The 19,670-nt window shown below is 32.9% G+C and overlaps 1 protein-coding gene across 5 annotated transcripts in view; it reads left to right on the forward strand.

The window, feature by feature from the left end:
- The window catches only part of LOC127734272 (multiple C2 and transmembrane domain-containing protein 1-like), a 104,790-nt gene that overhangs the window by 38,377 nt on the left and 46,743 nt on the right, over positions 1-19,670 (forward strand). The window contains exon 1 of one of the 5 annotated variants that reach the window (XM_052244042.1): positions 18,258-19,573. The exons of the other annotated variants lie outside the window; for them this stretch is intronic. Coding sequence (XP_052100002.1) covers positions 19,157-19,573 — 417 coding nt within the window. The 5' untranslated portion in view covers positions 18,258-19,156. Of the gene's footprint in view, positions 1-18,257; positions 19,574-19,670 lie in introns of those variants that run through there. 5 annotated transcript variants of the gene reach the window in all.

The following is a 19,670-nucleotide window of genomic DNA, read 5'->3' on the forward strand; positions in this document are numbered from 1 at the left end:
TTGGTATGATACTTTCCAAAAATGAGGGATATTTTAAAAACCCTTTGGCAAAAAAGTCTTTGATATTTGTGAGCTTTAAAGACAATACTAGATATTTGTCATTTCGGGGCCTTTTATAGCTGACTATATATATATGCGGTATGGGTTTTACTCATTGTTGAAGGCTGTTAGATGACCTTTAGTTGTTAATGTCTGTTTCATTTGGTCTCTTGTGGAGATTTGTCTCATTGGCAATCATACCACATCTTCTTATTTTTATACGACCGCAAACAAATTTTTGTGGTCGTATATTGGTGACGTTGGCGTCGTCGTGGTCCGAAGATACATTAGTTTTCACACTCTAACTTTAGTTTAAGTGAATGGATCTCAATGAAATTTTACCATAAGGTTCAATACCACAAAAGGAAGGTGGGGATTGATTTTGGGGGTTATGGTACCAACAGTTAAGGAATTAGGGGCCAAAAAGGGGCCAAAAATAAGCATTTTTGTAACTTCCAGACATAACTTGTGTGTAAGTGTATGGATCTCTCTGACATTGTACCACAAGGTTCCATATCACAAAGGGAATGCTTGGATTGATATTGGGGGTAATTGCCTCCAAATTTTAGGAATTAAGGGCCAAAAAGGGGCAAAAAACAAGCATTTTTCTAGTTTCATGACAATAACTTGTTTGCAAGTGTATGGATCTCTCTGACATTGTATCACAAGGTTCCATATCACAAAGGGAATGCTGGGATTGATTTTCGGGGTAATTGCCTCCAAATTTTAGGAATCAGGGGCTAAAAAGGGGTAAAAAACAAGCATTTTTCTAGTTTCATGACAATAACTTGTGTGTAAGTGTATGGATCTTTATGAAATTGTACTACAAGGTTCCATATCACAAAGGGAAGGCTGGGTTTGAGTTTGGGGGTAATTGCCCAAAAAGTTTAGGAATAAGGGGCCAAAAAGGGGCCAAAAATAAGCATTTTTCTAGTTTCCAGACGATAACTTGTGTTCAAGTGTATGGATCTCTCTGAAATTGTACTGCAAGGTACCATACCACAAAGGGAAGGCTGGGATTGATTTTGGGGGTAATTCCCTCAAAATTTTAGGGGCCATAAAAGGGGAAAAAAACAAGCATTTTTCTAGTTTCAGGACAATAACTTGTGTGTAAGTGTATGGATTGAAATTGTACTGCAAGGTTCCATATCACAAAGGGAAAGCTGGGTTTGATTTTGGGGGTAATTGCCCTAAACGTTTAGGAATTTGGGGCCAAAAAGGGGCCAAAAAACAAGCATTTTTCTAGTTTCCAGACAATAAAATATAACTTGTGTTCAAGTGTATGGATCTCTCTGAAATTGTACTGCAGGGTACCATACCACAAAAGGAAAGCTGGGATTGAGTTTGGGGGTGATGAATCATAAGGGGGTTCAAAAAATTTGGGGGGGGGTGGGGTTCCCTTTTTTTTCTTTAAAGTTTTCCATTTTAAATTGGTTATTTCTGATTTATATATAAAAGCAAATAATAATGATATGGTTTGAATAGGTGAATTAAAAATTTTTAAGTTCTTAGACCACTTTCATTCTGTGTGAGAAACCTATGCTGTGTCAGATATTTAATTACAATCCAAATTCAGTGCTGTATCAAGCTTGAATGTTGTGTCCATACTTGCCCCCACTGTTCAGGGTTCGACCTCTGCGGTCGTATCAAGCTGCGCCCCAGTAGAGCATTTTATTATAGATATAATACATGGGCATTCCTGCCAAAATTAAAATATTTCCATAAGGATTTGAAGCACTAGAGGACTTAATGCACCTTTATACATGTTATGAATGAGGACGCCATGCTTGATGACAAATCATTTGACCATTAAAACAATTACTATGCGGTAATTTACGAGTGCTGGGGGGGGAACAAGGTTTTCTGGTTTCCGGACAAATACTTAAGTATTATTCAGTGAATCTCTATGAAATTGTACCACAAGGTTCCATACCACACACAGAAGGTTGGGGTCGATTTTGTGAGTTGTGGCTATAATCGTTAAGAAACTAGAGGCCAGATAGGGGCCAAAACAAGACTTTTCTAATACTGGCTAAGCTGGTTCTAACATAAATTATTTCTGATCTATATAAAGAAACAACAAATACTGATATGGCAGGAGATACAAACCAAACAGGGTGTGTAAATTATTATATTTAGTTTGTAAACAGATTTACTAAGTATTGCGCAACAGCAAAGTATTACACAACAGCAAGAAATCTTCAACTGAAAATAAATACAAATTTTTTAACCAATTTCAATGAGGATTAATTTAAAGTCTTGAATTGTTTGAGGTTTTTACCATGTATTACTATATTGGATATTTGGACATTTTTAAATAGGTCTACATTGAGGTCCAAAGGATCCAAAATTAGACTTTGTTTGATTTCATCAAAAAACAGAATTCTTGTGGTTCTATGATATGCTGAATCTAACTATGCATTCAGATTTTTAATTTTGGGCCCTGTTTTCAAATTAGTCCATATTAAGGTCCAAAGGGTCCAAAATTAAACTTTGTTTGAATTCAAGGTTTTTTTTATGTGCTGAATCTAACCATGGAATTAGATTTTGGATATTGGACCATTAAGTAGATTAAATTTCCCATTTCTTTTTTTTAAGTTATCTGACCACATTTATTCTGTGTAGGAAATCTATAATGTGTCAAATATTTAATCACTATCCAAATTCAGAGCTGTATCAAGCTTGAATATTGTGTCCATATTTGCCCCGACTGTGCAGAGTTCCACCTCTGCAGTTGTATCCAGCTGCTTCAGGCGGAACACATTTTAAATTTTTTTTTCAAGTATACTGCTTGACAAGTTCAAATGGGATTTTGAATAAATATGGCTCTGATTTTGATGAGTCATTTTACAAAAGAGCAAATAGTATGCAGATATGTGACCAAGTGAACTTACTTTTTTGTACTTTTTCAAGTCACCTCCAATAACTTTCTATTAACCAAAGTTTATGTAAATAAATTGAATTGACATAGCAAGCATTTCCTATTAAACCCAGGAGAGCACTGTATCTAGTTTCCTAACTTTTGGTTAATTGATGTCAACTCAATTTACTATGCTTTATTAAGCTCCCTTTTTCCCTCATATATTTTGTCAAAATAATTTGATTGACAGTTTTGTTGTAGTCATAATTGATGTTATATAATTGTTGATACAAATACAGTTTTGATGATTGAACAGTTGTGTTATCTCTGAGGTTTTAAAATATAAATCACATCCACAGAATTCTGCTCTGATGCTTGAGGACCATCATGTGAAAATTATATTGATCCAGACAAAACATTATCTGGTATTATAAATTGAAATTCTATTAGAACTTAAAATGTATTTGATTAACTGACAAAATCTGTTGATCTGGATTTCAGATTCTAACAGTAATAACAGGGTGATGTTAAGTGGCTCTTTGTATGTTTTCTTTCATTCGACTGTTCAATAATTCCAAGATTGGATTGATCTTCCTGACATTCTCTATGATGAGATATAACTTTGTGAAGGTTAAGGTCCATTCAGTTGTCAGAGTAATAAACTGATCAGAAATCAGGAAGAATAATGACAACTTCAGGGGAACTAGTACAGGCGTTAGTGATAAAGCCTCTCCATGCAATACGGTGTAAATTCCAGGGGTTTTCTAGTCAAGGAAGTGACAGTGAGGAGTCTGTGGTCGGAAATCTCTCTGAGGTAAATTTTAATTCTACTGTATGACAAATCATTTACATGAATGCTGAATTAAGTTGGTAAAATGATTCATGTGCATTGTAATTCTTCAGCTCAGCCCTTTCTAAAGGCTGAGTACATAATTGCCATTGGTTGAAGTTTGTCATCCATATATCAACTACTTACTTTTAATTGCCAAAATGTCCATTTGAATCATTTAGCAATTTCAAACATGGCTTTGATGGAAGGGATGCATTAGATGATCAACAATTCAAAATGACTGAAAGAGCATCTGATTCACTACAATGATGGTATGATGCTCCTGCCACTCAGTGATTGGGACATATAATGTTACCCATGTCAGTCAGACTTCTTCATTCCAAAAATATGTCATTTGTCTAGATTTTTTTCTGTTGTGCCTGTAGATATAGAGCTGATTTTTGGTTTGGCAGCTCTGACAGCTCATAAGAGTAAGCTACAGATTGAGTTTGTGTTTTGTTTCAGAATGCCTAATTTTCACAAAGTTAAGGCCCTTAGAATTTTCGTATGGAGGCAATGATGAACGACTTTTTAGATACCCTGATAAAGACCAGTCTAAATATTGTTCCTGTGCTGTTATTCATCTTGTTTATAAAGTGAGCCCTGATAAAGACCAGTCTAAATATTGTTCCTGTGCTGTTATTCATCTTGTTTATAAAGTGAGCCCTGATAAAGACCAGTCTAAATATTGTTCCTGTGCTGTTATTCATCTTGTTTATAAAGTGAGCCCTGATAAAGACCAGTCTAAATATTGTTCCTGTGCTGTTATTCATCTTGTTTATAAAGTGAGCCCTGATAAAGACCAGTCTAAATATTGTTCCTGTGCTGTTATTCATCTTGTTTATAAAGTGAGCCCTGATAAAGACCAGTCTAAATATTGTTCCTGTGCTGTTATTCATCTTGTTTATAAAGTGAGCCCTGATAAAGACCAGTCTAAATATTGTTCCTGTGCTGTTATTCATCTTGTTTATAAAGTGAGCCCTGATAAAGACCAGTCTAAATATTGTTCATGTGCTGTTGTTTATCTTGTTTATAAAGTGAGCCCTGATAAAGACCAGTCTAAATATTGTTCCTGTGCTGTTATTCATCTTGTTTATAAAGTGAGCCCTGATAAAGACCAGTCTAAATATTGTTCCTGTGCTATTGTTTATCATGTTTATAATGTGAGCGCAGAGATTTTGTGTCATGATTAAGAATAATTTGAGTCCATTTACTGCATAACTAATACGTATTTATGATTGAGATACATGTATAATGAGATGAAAATTCATATTCAGGTTGATAACAAGTTAACAGTAATAAGTTCTAAAATGACAGTTTATACTCTCCTAAAGGAGAATGATCAACTTATATATAGAATATGGACCCCTTCCAAAGAGTAAATGATTGGGTTTCGCTAGCATGAATTATACTTTCCTAAACATGTTTTAGATTAGGTAGCAATACACAGTTAGGAGTGCAGTTTTGCATTATGGCCATGTTGGATTTTTCAAATGTGCAATAAAATTCATTTTTAGACAGCTGATGACTAATTTAGCCTTCAAAGTGGGTTAATAAGATCATCAAGATTATTTTTTACCTGTTTTATGGGCTATTTTCTGTTTGACTGTCCATATTTTCATTGCTAGACCAACCATAGGTTCAGAAATTATTGTAATGTTTACAAACACTTTTTTTCGCACAACTTTTTGACACAATTTTACAAAAAAATGAGACGAAAGACTTTTATTTGATCTCTTGATAGATATATGTAAACAGTTTCAGAAAAGGTATCACTCCAAGGGATTGAAATTCTACTTTTGGTCAAATTTGGGGGAAATATGTGACATCTTTACCCCCTTTTTGCAATATTTTACAGCAATTAAAAACAGATTGTTGCCATGGATAAATCAAAAAGAAATTTTATTTAACCATTTTAACTACTGGAAATCAAATCTTTGGAAGGTACTGATTGCATACATATGCACATATATGACACAAACGGTAGGCTTAATTTGTAAGAAAGCAAGGAAAAGGGGATGGTAAAATTAATCAAGGTAAATTTTTATTTTTTTTCCTAACTGTATATTGCTACCTTAAGCTTTCTTTATTAGACTGTCTCATTTTCAAATCACTTTTCCAATGGCCACTGTGCCTTTGCTCATTGTTAATGTCTGTCATCTATGAGTTTCATCTTCTAATTGACAACAGCTTTAAACCAAACCATGACAAAAATGATCCATGTATGGTTCGTAGAGAATTGATATTTCAGTAATGATGTGCCAACCAATTTGACATTTAAATAAGAGATAATGTCATATTGGAATCTATAGGAAAAGTGTAGAAAATATTCTTCTTAGAAATTACAACACCAGCAGTACACAAGCTGAATCCAAATATGATAGGAAGATTCTTTGTGAGGTATTAACTGAGAGATGTTAACTTTGAATCTGATGACCCAACTAGTATGGATATCATGTGATAGAAAAATCTTTTTAAAACCACTGAATTAATTGTTAAACATTTAGGAGGGTTTATCATTGAGTATGATAGTAAGTTAAATATGACATTTAGCTAGGAACCAGTCATAAGTCATTTGTAGAAACAAAATGTTTTCTTGATATGCAGCTTCAGTTGGCTTATTTTAGAATATTTGTTGCTTGTTCTTGCTTTGCTGCTTATCTGGGGAATGGGATATTCTTACTATCACCCTAAAGGATATATGTAGAAAAAACGTAAAATAACAATTGAACCTACCAAATATTGAGTATGCTTAATGGTTCCCTTCAAGATTCTTCACATGAGTGCTTTAGTTTCAGTTATAACTGGTAGTGGAAATGATCTCAAGAAAAAGATTTTTCTGTAGTGTACATGATATATTTATTTTATACATTTCATTTGGCAGCCTTTCCTATGGGTTTACAGAATAATTTCTATATTTCCAAAAAGTACCCTGCAGAAAAATCTTGAGCAAATGATAATTGTTGAATGGATATAACTATGACAACACATAGACATGGCTATCAATACTTGCTAACATGAAGCACTAGTTATCACGATATTGTCTGTCAATTTAGTGATGCATGTTCTTTCTCCATCAAAGTTTAATTTGTATTATTGAGTATTTCAGTAGAATTAATTCAAAAAAAATAATTATTCTGTTCTAAAAGATTAAACATGCAGCATAGAAAACCTATATCTCTCTTTAAAGGAAGCAATTATATGATGATAGGTCGAGTAAAGTTCATCAAAATTCTATAGATTTTCTTAAGGTATTTATCTCTTAGAATTCCTTTCAATAGATTAACTGTGTAATGCTTAACTTGACTTTAGTTAAAATCCTGATTCATTTCACAAAATGCTTAAAAAATACTTATATAAGTTAAAAATGTCATGTGATGTTTTCTAAATCATCCACTTCTGAACTAACTTTAGATCGTTTAAAATTCTCAATATTTTTTGCCACAGGACATAAACAAGCAACAACCAATCAATCAATCAATATTTTTTGTCTTCCAATATTAAAAGTTTTAGAAAACTGAGAAACCAAATTAGGTGCATGAAAGTTAAATTTCAAATTCCTAATCCATGTCTGTCCTTCTGTCATTCCAAATCCAACAGTTGTCCAGACTTTTTTAATTAGGCCAGTAGACATTTTTTGTTCATTAGAGTACACAGAATTACTCCCCTAAGAGCTTTTTTTTGTGTGTATGTTCTGGACCATATGTGTATTTGGACCATACACATATAGTCATGACCATACAGGTATTATACTTGTTGGGTTATTAACTAGCTGGACCATACAAGTATTTAGACCATATAAGTATTTTTCAAATAAATTGTAACTTCTTTCGCAGGAGCACACAGCTCTTTCTCCAAAACCAAAACGGCACAAGTTACTAACTGAATTCCTTTATTTTTTCACATTGTCTGAATCTTGGTGTATCTGTTTTATCCTGTCGACATTTTCGTTCGTAAGTGAAACCACAGGCGTTATGGGCATGGATTTTTAAAAAAAATTTCTTAGTGTTTAAATTAGTATTTCTTCTAATCTCAACTTATTTTCTTCAATTATTGTGTTCTTTCTCATATTCATACAATTTTTGTGTTGTGACACTAAGATCATATAAATAGGAGCAAGAACACATTAAATAAATAAAAACAATTTGAAATATTTAAGAAACTTTGGTTTTATAAAAACACCCAAAGTAAATTTAAAAAAGAAAGCAGTTTTCAATGACCAAAGTTTCTGTGAGTTAAGCAATTGACTTCTTGTTTAACAGTTCATTTAGATATTTCTTGAAGTTATTTTCATAAGTCAACACATTGAATTTCATACAAATTTAAGCACAATCAGTAATGACCATGTACAAATGATTTTACTATAATTCTACTAATTACGCTCCTCAGCTCTTCAAGGATGTAACTATAGCATTCATTTCCCGATGTACAACGAGGCATCTCATTTAAAAGAGGTCAAAATCCTTGACCTATGGGTATGACGTAGCTATACCTAGCTATAAATACTGCGGCTATTACCTGGGCCAATCATGATTCAAAGTTTGTTTGTGCAACCAAAACAATTGGGATGGGCAAACAGTACTCTCCAAACTGGGTGGGTAAATTGTTACATCCTCTTGAGCCTCAGGCTCCATTACTAGAATGACTCTCATCCTTCATATTCCAAGTTATACTTGGATGAGAGTCCATTCTTACTTGTAAGTAAAATTCATTTTATTTTTAGCTCACCTGGCCCGAAGGGCAAAGTGAGCTTTTCTCATCACTTGGCGTCCGTCGTCCAGCGTCGTCCGTCGTCGGCGTTAACTTTTTACATTTTGAACTTCATCTAAAGAACCACTGAATGGAATGAAACCAAACATGGCATGAATGTTCCTTATGAGGTGCTGACCAAGTGTTGTTACTTTGTAGCCGATCCATCATCCAAGATGGCCGCCAGCGGGGGACTTAGTTTAACATAGGACCCTATGGGAAATGCATACAAATGACTTCTTTTAGAGAACCACTGAATGGAATGAAACCAAACATGGCATGAATGTTCCTTATGAGGTGCTCACCAAGTGTTGTTACTTTGTAGCTGATCCATCATCCAAGATGGCCGCCAGCGGGGGACTTAGTTTAACATAGGACCCTATGGGAAATGCATACAAATGACTTCTTTTAGAGAACCACTGAATGGAATAAAACCAAACATGGCATGAATGTTCCTTATGAGGTGCTGACCATGTGTTGTTACTTTGTAGCAGTTCCATCATCCAAGATGGCCGCCATCGGGGAACTTAGTTTAACATAGGACCTTATGGGAAATACATACAAATGTCTTCTTTTAGAGAACCACTGAATGGAATGAAACCAGACATGGCATGAATGTTCCTTATGAGGTGCTGACCAAGTGTTGTTACTTTACAGTCGGTCCATCATCCAAGATGGCTGACAGCAGGGAACTTAGTTTAACAAAGGACCTATGGGAAATACATACAAATGTCTTCTTTTAGAGAACCACTGAATGGAATGAAACCAAACATGGCATGAATCTTCCTTATGAGATGCTGACCAAGTGTTGTTACTTTGTAGCTGATCCATCATCCAAGATGGCCGCCAGCTTGGGACTTAGTTTTACATAGGACCCTTTGGGAAATACATAAAAATGTCTTCTTTTAGAGAACTAATAAATGGAATGGAACCAAACATGGCATGAATGTTCCTTATGAGATGTTGACCAAGTGTTGTTACTTTGCAGCCGATCCATCATCCAAGATGGCCGACAGCGGGGGACTTAGTTTAACATAGGACCCTATGGGAAATACATACAATTATCTTCTTTTAGAGAACCACTGAATGGAATTGAACCAAACATGGCATGAATGTTCCTTATGAGTTGCTGACCAAGTGTTGTTACTTTGCAGTCGATCCATCATCCAAGATGGCCGCTAGGGGGGAGGGCTTAGTTTAACATAGGACCCTATGGGAAATACATACAAATGTCTTCTTTTAGAGTACCACTGAATGGAATGAAACCAAACATGGCATGAATGTTCCTTATGAAGTGCTGACCAAGTGTTGCTACTTTGCTGCCGATTTACTGTTCAAGATGGCCACCAGGATATTTTATTAAATAACGGGACCAATATTAATCAAAATTTGGCCTCAATCATTATTTGGGTATCTGTTATGATTTTTACCTATCTTTACATGATTTCTTAAACCAAAGTAGAGTCAGGTGAGCGACACAGGCTCTTGAGAGCCTCTAGTATTAATCATGTAACAATGATAACAATATGATTGAATAAGTAAAAATTTCATTTTTAGAGACTCTTAATTTATTGGACACCTTTTCATCGTTTATCGTGTTTATTAACCGGACTATATGCGTAAGGTCGGACCATATGAGTATATACACATATAGTCATGACCATACGCGTATGGTCCAAATACTCATATGGTCTAGAACATGTACATTAGTGTATGATGATGAGTTAAGTTTAGTTTGTTCATCTTTCTTGATGACTTACTTTTAGTCTCTGGACACAATGTGTACAGCAACATAGAAGTATCAGGTGTCTGTCCATCTGTCTGATCTTGTAAGTACTTTCCTGTGTACAATACTTTCCAGATTTTTATTACATTAAAGGTTTACATCAGCAATGTCTGGGGCAAGTTCTAAAACCAGTGCTGATCAACTATTGTTATAATGTCCCTTGAAAATAGAAATGATTTGGAAAATTGCATAGTAAGCACTCTCTAGCCTACATTTCTTGTAGGATTGTAATGAAATTTGTGTCAAATGTTGATATCAGCAATGTCTTGGAAGCAGGGCTTCCAAAAAATATTTAAACCAGCTGAACATTTTTTTTTTTATTATCCCGATATTAATCCTTTCAGACTTAATAACAAAGGGCAACCATGGTAATCAGTTCGGCATCATATAAAAAATGATAATCAGATTGACACAAAAACGATATGAAACTTGACTTTTGATATAAATTCGATGTTTTGAAGTAAACTTTTAATTTGACAGTGCATCATTCCAAGTTGGAAGAGTTTGAAAAAGTGTTGGTCAATTATTGTTACAGGAGTAATGTAATTTATATTGAACATTGCATTTTATGCACTCTAACACCTACATGTCTTGTCAGATTTTTATTAAATTTACATCAAAGGTTTATGTCAGTCAGCTTTTGTAAGAGTTCAATGATCAATACCAATCAACCATTTTTACAGGGTAAAAATATGCCACTTGGAAATATAAAATTATATGGAAAATAACATTGTTAGCAATCTCATGCCAACATTTCTTGGAAGATGTTTTTGAAAAAGTTTACAGGAACCTTTTTTAATAACTATAAAAAAAATTGCCTTGTCCCTTTTGACATTTCTGTGAACTACGCATCCATCTGGAAAATTGTATAGATCAAGTTTTTTTTTATCATTTTTTTTATTTGAAATAATTACTAGTAATATTTCTCAGAAATTTATATCATTGAAAGTAGTTTGAAATACATAAGATTTTATACATGGTATATATTTTATATATTTTACATATGGAATATCAATTCATTGGTTTTAAATTTTTTTCTTAATCTTTGTATGATAACCCACAAGATATTATATACCACTACTTGAGAAGGTAATAGGACAATAGGACAATACTTTATTATTAAACCTCAGACACATAGGTGTACAAGAGGACATCATATATACACGTATACACATTTTTATACTCAATACATTTACACTACACATAATAATGCATGCATGCATGGTAAAATACAGCGAAATGTCAATTTACAAATTACCATAACATTCAACTCATAAAAGACAAATATAAATCATAAGAAATACTAATATCTGCTTTTCATCAGGAATTCAATTTATACTTTTCTTTTCTGAACATACTCCTATGCCTAATTTATTTTTTAATTGTATGAAAGGAGAAGTAGGGTACATTGTGTTCTCATGTTTTGAATCTAAAATTGGCCATTGTTTAAAGATAGTGATAAATCTAAGAGAGAAGATGATAAAGAAAGAGTGTAAATATAGAAAAGGATGTTTTGAAAAACAATGTAGTAAGTGATATAAGTCAAGTGAAAAAGACCTTATGTAAAACTTGTTTGCTCAGTACTACCATTGTACTGAGTGGAGACTGGAAGTGGTATTAGTGGTATGTAGTTCATTTGTAAAGGAAATACGAAAGGTGGAGGTATATATATACCCATTGTTTCCTGCAAGATCCTACAATTCTAAGGAACAGCAAAAGTTACTCATAATGCATCCCAAAAATTAGCTTTGAATTGCTCAATAAAGTAAAATATTATGAGCAGTAAAGTTGACTGATCATGAAAAGAAATTCTTCTTTCAAATTTGTAACAAAAATGTAAAAAGTCAGGATCTTTGTGACCCAAGAACACAGTTATTTCTTTTAGACTATAAATGAAAACTAAAAAAATCCTGCCTGCGCTTTCTCAATAATATTTTTACAGTGTGGTGTACTACTTTTGGGACAAATTATATCAAAATTATAGAAAACTTCATCAGCTCTAACTCAAAATATGGACAATTTTATGTTAAGGGGGTCTTGAATTCTTTTGTCAGCTTCAGACATACTAATTTTTAACCTTTTTCAGCTGGACCAAATCACTACTTTACTTTAAAATTCATGACCCAAATTTTTATGCCCCACCTACGATGGTAGAGGGGCATTATGTTTTTTCGGTTTGTGCGTCCATTCATTTGTTCTTTCGTTCGTTCGTTCGTCCGTCCGTCCGTCCGTCCCTTCGTCCGTCCGTCTGTTCCTATTCAGGTTAAAGTTTTTGGTCAAGGTAGTTTTTGATGAAGTTGAAGTCCAATCAACTTGAAACTTAGTACACATGTTCCCTATGATATGATGTTTCTAATTTTAATGCCAAATTAGAGTTTTGACCCCAATTTCACCGTCCACTGAACATAGAAAATGATAGTGTGAGTGGGGCATCCGTGTACTATGGACACATTCTTGTTTTACAGTGTAATTTCATCCCCTTCTTGCTATTTGAGGCATAAAACATGAATAAATAAATTTGGAAGGGGTATGAAAAAAACTGCAACTTATACACTGTTTACAGTAGGGACTATATTTGTAGACAACGAAAATCAAAGGTAGATAACTGTGCTCTCAGACCTAATTGTGTTCAGTTTTGTGGCATTATTAAAAAGTTTGTGCTGTTTTATTTAAACTATGCTACTAAACATATTAAAAAATCAAATACTTGATTGCTGTATTGTGTTTAAAGATATTTTGTGTATAAAGTTGAGAAAAATGGATGGTAATAGATAACAAGTATCAATATTATCTTTATATTCCTGTCTTGGTACTGAATTCTTTATTTACATATTTTGCATGCTTTGATTAAAGATATCATCATTTTGAGGAGATTAGTTTTGTTGAGCAGAAAGAACATTTATTATGTTTCCAAAGAATTTTATCAGAAAAATAGTTTTGCCCATGACCTTAGAGAATGAGACAGCAATCATCCCAATGTCCACAATTTGTTTCCTATGATGTAACAGAATGGTACTACAAATGTCAATTCAGTATCTTCAAATGAAACTTTCCATTTCAGAAACACTGATATTTCATATTTAAGTTCCTATTTTCTGTCTTTTTTTACATAGAAACTTGAGCATAATAGCAACTGCAAAAATACCTTTTAGAAAGGTATTTTTGTAGTTGCTATTATGCTCATAAAATCCATCTTATTTGTGTTCAATGGGAGATAACTCAGAAATTTAATATGGTTTTGAGGTTAAGCATTGTAAAAGGAAATATATATTTTGAATATAAGTACTAAACAGCGAGGATTGGGTTCATTTCTTTACTGATAAAGATATTTATATAATGCAGATTGTAAGAAATACATTAATATTTGGGGATAATTAAATCATTCTAGTGGTACAATTTAGTGTCAATTTTCAGATTACAAGGAAATTTTGATCATTCAATAGCTAGATTCTTTAGTGAGTGTAACTGGTTCTTGTACCATATGTATCCATAAAATATATATTTTTGCTCACCAAAAACCTGCTTTTTGTTGCTAGTAAGAGAATTTGAAGTCTACTGGTCTGGAAAAGGCTGCCTTTTGAACCTTCCTCTGTTAATGAAATAAGTATTAGAAAAACATGAAGAGAGGCTCATAAGGATGTAATGCCCTAGACCAGTAGTCAATATATCACATAGAATAAAATATGGTATTCAAGGATTAAAATTCCTAGATAACAAGCATGGTAAGTTATGAAATTTATATATAAGGCATACTGTCTAGTCCAGTTAGTTCATTCACTGAAGGAGAGATAGAGTTGGCATCATATCGCCTACCAATTGTGATTTTTGTAAATTCTTTATGCATACCACATTGATTGTCAGGTTAAAAATTTAAGCTATCATTGTATTATCCGTGGGTCTTTTGATGAAAATAGGTAAGGGCTGCGAATGGAGTTGATGAGAATGAAGGTTGAAAATTTTAATTAAGACTGTCAATGGAAAAGAAGGGTGTGTTGAACAGGGTCTAGCTCAAAATAGAGGGCCTCAGTTCCCTACTGTATTTTTGTTTTTGAAGGAAAATAGATACTTTTCAATGCAGAACAAATCATTTGAACAACTGGAAAACCCTTTTTACAACCCCAAAAATACTATAAAAGTGTAACAGCATGAGACAACTGTCCACCAAAGTTCAAATGAAGTGGATGTAAGCAATTATAGGCCACTTACGGCCTTCAACAATGAGCCAATTAATCAAACCCAATAACAACTAATAAATAAATCATGTTCTCTCAGACTAAAGTATCAATCAGTACACATCCAATGGATGTTTTCTATTATATTTTTTTGAAAATGTGTACGGAACTAACCTGACTTAGCAGCTTTGATGGAATATTCTTGCCATAAATCACATAGATTTACTCCATAATTAGAAAATGTAGCTTTTCAATGTCTTATTAATTGACACTAATATAGTAAGACCTATTAGAATGGCGGCATGTCAAAATGCTTTATTGTTGGATGAAAAACAGGGGACTTAACAAATCCTTGGTGTAAAGACAGACATATTTACTGTATCATGACTTTTCAGGTGTAATTCAATTATTAGAATGTTTGAAAAGAGACAAATATCTTTCCTCTTAACTAGTGACATAGATTACAACAATGTATTTTGTGGTTATTTGGGAATGGTTTGTTGCAAATCACCACAAACCAGTTCTCTTCTTAAAAAAATAATTGTGTGGTATTTTCAGGGAATCCATATATGGCAGCAGTTTTATAAAACTGTTAAACTTAAAGATGATTTTGTGATTTCTAAAAGAGACTTCCTATTCCAGAGTTGATGGAAGATCTGTGGTAGTCTTTCTTAAATTTATTTACAACTTTAGAGACTATGGACCATTTAGTGTTTGACATATACAGAGTCTAGACCCTAGTCTCTGGTTGAAGACCAAAAGTTGACATCTAGATATCTTTTGGTGGATTTTTTGTCTTGTTTGATTGCATGCTGTCACATTATTAGAATATAACCCTTATCTTCTTTTCCTATTTAAAGAAAAAAAAATAGTATTATGAAAAAAACACAATGAATTACAGTTGGTATAAGAATGGTGAATGATGCAATTATTTGTGAAGTATGTCATTTAATTATTTCCCTGTATTGGTAACTTTATAGTGTCTTTCTTAGAATGTAATTGAATCATATTCAGTCTTGATAATAGTTCCTTGATTCATGTCACCATAGCCTTTATTTTGATTTTTTTTGTGCAACTAATACAGATGAGATCTATGTTACCGACTGACATCTGTGGTGATCTGAGGAAGTTGAATGCATTTCATTACCAGGTAAACATAACAACCAAACTGAAACAACCAAAAAATATGGAAGATCTTTTTTGATGATTCCTGAATATGATTAAATCCCAAAATAAATTCAAAACATGGCTTCTAGAGACCGTTATTAACTGATGGTTAATTTTTCAAAATAACAAGATCAGATATTGTGTAGTTTAATAATAATGATGAGATAAGACAACTTCACCAAACATTCTGTTTGTGAACAAATATTCAGACTACAGTGGCATGTAGGCTTTCATTTTCTGTGAAAATATGTGACCAGTGTGAACTAAATATGATAGAATTTTTTTTTTCTCAAAAAAGTAAAGGGATCAGACAAAAGTTTGTCATTGGCTTAATTGTTTTGATAGATTTAATAGTTTAACTACCAGTGAGAATTCTTGATTTTGACAAGAAAATGATGGAAGTTCTCATACAAGCTCTATAGTTTGATAGAAAGAGTAATATGAAGTCATGAATCATTTCATATTTCACTGATTTCATTGATCTGTTGTGCTGTAGTAAGGGCAGATCTAGTAAGTAGTGACAGTTTGACTATCTGTCATTCCATACTTCCAGGCATTCTTCTGAAACATATATAGAAAACTTAGTTTATCTGTATAACTACAACAGGTTTTTCATCAACTTTATTCACACTTTGTGAATTGATGGTACACAGATTGAATATGGGCACCTCTTTTATTTTGTACATTTTTGAAATTCCCCCCCCCCCCCCCCCCCCCCCAGGTTTCCAATTAGTAAAACATTTTGTCATTGTTAGCTGTAGGAAGTACCTTAGAAAAGTTGTGTAATCTGTAACTTCAATTGCTTTTCATCCTGAATGCTCAAACATTGGGATGATCAATTACGTAGAAATGTATAGTTTATGACCAAAAGGGGCTTATAAAGTAAACTTTGGCTGCATGAAAATATATTGATTTGAAATTGGCAGCTTTGATATAAATGTCAGAAGAAATCAAAGAGATTTACTTTATAATAAGTTGATTGCAGCATGTCAATATCTCATTAATTTACACTAATATAGAAAGTCCAATGTTATTGATGTCTCCAGTGTAACATTGATCAGGAGAGTAACAAATCCTTCGTGTATTAACAGATTTACTATATAATACAATGTCAACTTTAAATCATCTTTTAGAATGGATGTTATGAACAAACCTGTAGGGTTCCTTATCGACTGACCTCATTGTAAACCCAAAACTATTGCTGATTATACAGTTAATTGATATATTGGGATATCCTAACAGGACTGGCTTTTCTCTATTTCTGTTATGACTTACTTAAACCAGTCCAATAATTTAACGTAAAAGGTTTCCATTAAGATATTACAGCATGCTGATTAATATAATGGCAGGGACTACATATTTATGGCGTAACCACTTAAGTTCTGGATGTATACTGTTTTAACATCCTTCAAGGTGACTTTAGAGATTCTGATCTGCCAAAGAATTTTTGTATACGAAAAATGACATGGAGCTGTTGAATTCTAAAGACAGTAAAGTCCTAAAATTTGGCAAATATAAAGAATATTTGATGTACTTGAAAAGTTATTATTTTAGTGTCAATAAAAGCTTGGAAAGAGCTTCTGCTAATTTCTAGTGTTTGGCAGACTTCATGTTCTGAACTTTGACAATGGAATGTGTTACAGCTAGTGTAACTTCACTGGATTTCATGTTCAACAGATATTGAAGAAGTACATTTATTTACAAACTCTACTTGTTTCATGTAGTAATATATTGTAAACTTTCTGTTAAGTGGTTGCACAAGATGAAAGCGGCAGATAGTGTATATATCTGTTGTAACACATCTGTTAAAATTGTCTTCTGGCAGGCAGTGATCTAATATTACAAATCACATTTAAACTTTCAACCATTGAAGTGTTGAAGTGGATGATGGAATTATATGAAGATTATTGAATTTAAGACCAGATAATGGTTATGTCTGTATTGAGTTAGAAGACAAACTTTTGACATGGGGTTCTTCATCAATGTATGTACTACTTTATAACTTTATAGCATCATGTTCTCGTAGTTTAATTGATATGAGTGATTTGGTTGTCTGAACAGGACTAATTGTAAATCAGTGATAATGATTTTAAAACCTCTGCTGACAACTTAAACTGTCTTAGTTTCTAAAATATATTTGAAATCAATTATTGATGGTACCATTCTTGAGCATTCTTGTGATTGTGATCAATATCATTCTCATATAAGTACATTTTAGAATTAGTTAAATTCAGTACAACATACTAAATATGAGGATTTTTAACATTGTTTGCATTTGATTAATATGAAATTTGTTTATGTCATCTATAAATCCATAACATCATCAATTATTTTCAGTTGTTACTGTTTTTAAATTCCAAAATTATAATAACTAAATACAGAATGTCATCAGAATATATCATAACAAAATTCAACAGCACTGTGTAATAAATGCCTAGTATAGGTTTGAAAATGTAAGCCCAAAGGCAAATCTCGTAATAAGGTGTAATCATTGATGTCAGTGATCCGGAAAGGTATTTTAACAAAAGAGTTTGAGTGCGGAGGACATACTAGTAGATAGTAATCTATTAAGGACTTCAGTTTAAACATAGACAGGAAAAATAGTTATTGTTTGTGCCAAGAAGAGATTATTTTACTTCCTGTATTATTTATAGCAACAAGTATTTGAGGATTATGAGTTCCGACATTAGTTGTGTATTTTTTTGTGTTGATTATGAGATTATATGAGACATTAATAGATTAGTTAATCAGGATCTAATGAAGTTGTTTATAAACATTAGTAATTAGCTCTTTGAAGCATTTTTCTACAACTAACACCATTTATTAGTGTATTATTAATCCTGAGATATAACAGCTATATGCATTGGATAAATACTGTAAATTTGACAGGATAGGATTTTATTTTATGACAATTGCACTGGATAGGATTAGACAGGTTGTTGTGTTAATCTGTATATAATATTGATGGTTTGATAAAAAAAAAAAAAACATGTGTAATGATTTCTTGAATCATTGTGCCTAGTTAAAGATACATGTTTTTTTTTGAAAATCTTCAAAACTGGAAACATAAAATTGATTTGTTAAAAGTCTCAGCAGATATTAACTCTGTACTGATCGTGGGACAGCAGTGGTGGATCAGAATTTCAATAACAAGCTTGCTAGTTTTTGTTTTCAGTTTTCAGTAATTGGATATACAAGAAAAATTTATCACTTTTCAACTATCAGGATAAAAGTGACATTTCTTGTTGACTGATTGAATGTCTGTAGTAGTGTAATAGCATTCTTCTCTATCCTACATACCAATAGTATCTGTTGACTTATTTAGGAAAGCCTGTGGTCAACTTGTATTGTGTTTATATTCTTAATGAAAAGGATTAACTGAAATATAATTTATGGTTTCTGGATTTTAAAATATAATGACTTGATCTATATTGTTATAAACCGGTGACAATAACTGTATTGTTCTGTGAATTTAAGTCTGCCTGTACAAATAGTTTTATCACAATCAACCTTTAATAAGATAACTGTTTCAAGTAAATAGACCAAAAACAAATATGTCCTCTTCTGATGGAGAACAATCAAATGTACTGTCATCTGCAAGCGTGATAATGGCAAGGCATAAAAAGAAAAAATGGAGGCATAAATTTGCAAGTGGACTGACAGGATCTTCCAAAAAAATTAAGAAATTAAAAAAGTCTCGTTCAATAAGTCAGTCCGTTGGATGTCTTATTGAGAGTACTACAGAAACAGTTTTAGGAGATTTGAATTCTTACCATAATTCATGGGGTAACTTTGATACCCTAAGTGTAGGGAGTACTGGTCACTTGTCTGATGATGCTAGGAGTATGGACAGCCAGGATAGTCGTGATAGTTTGGATAGGCTTAGTGTACCTGTACGATATTCTGATTCAGGCATTCTTGATTCCTCACAAGAGTCCTTGTTATCTACAGATCGGGACTACGATCTAAGCGTAAGAATTTTATGTTCTGTCCTTTTCATTATATATTGGAAAATAAATGAACTTCTTGTGACAATGACTGTTAGCAGGTGGTATCCTATTTTTTCAA

The sequence above is a fragment of the Mytilus californianus genome, unplaced genomic scaffold (genome assembly GCF_021869535.1).
Source record: "Mytilus californianus isolate M0D057914Y unplaced genomic scaffold, xbMytCali1.0.p SCAF_3, whole genome shotgun sequence".
In the NCBI taxonomy this organism is placed as follows: Eukaryota; Metazoa; Mollusca; class Bivalvia; order Mytilida; family Mytilidae; genus Mytilus; species Mytilus californianus.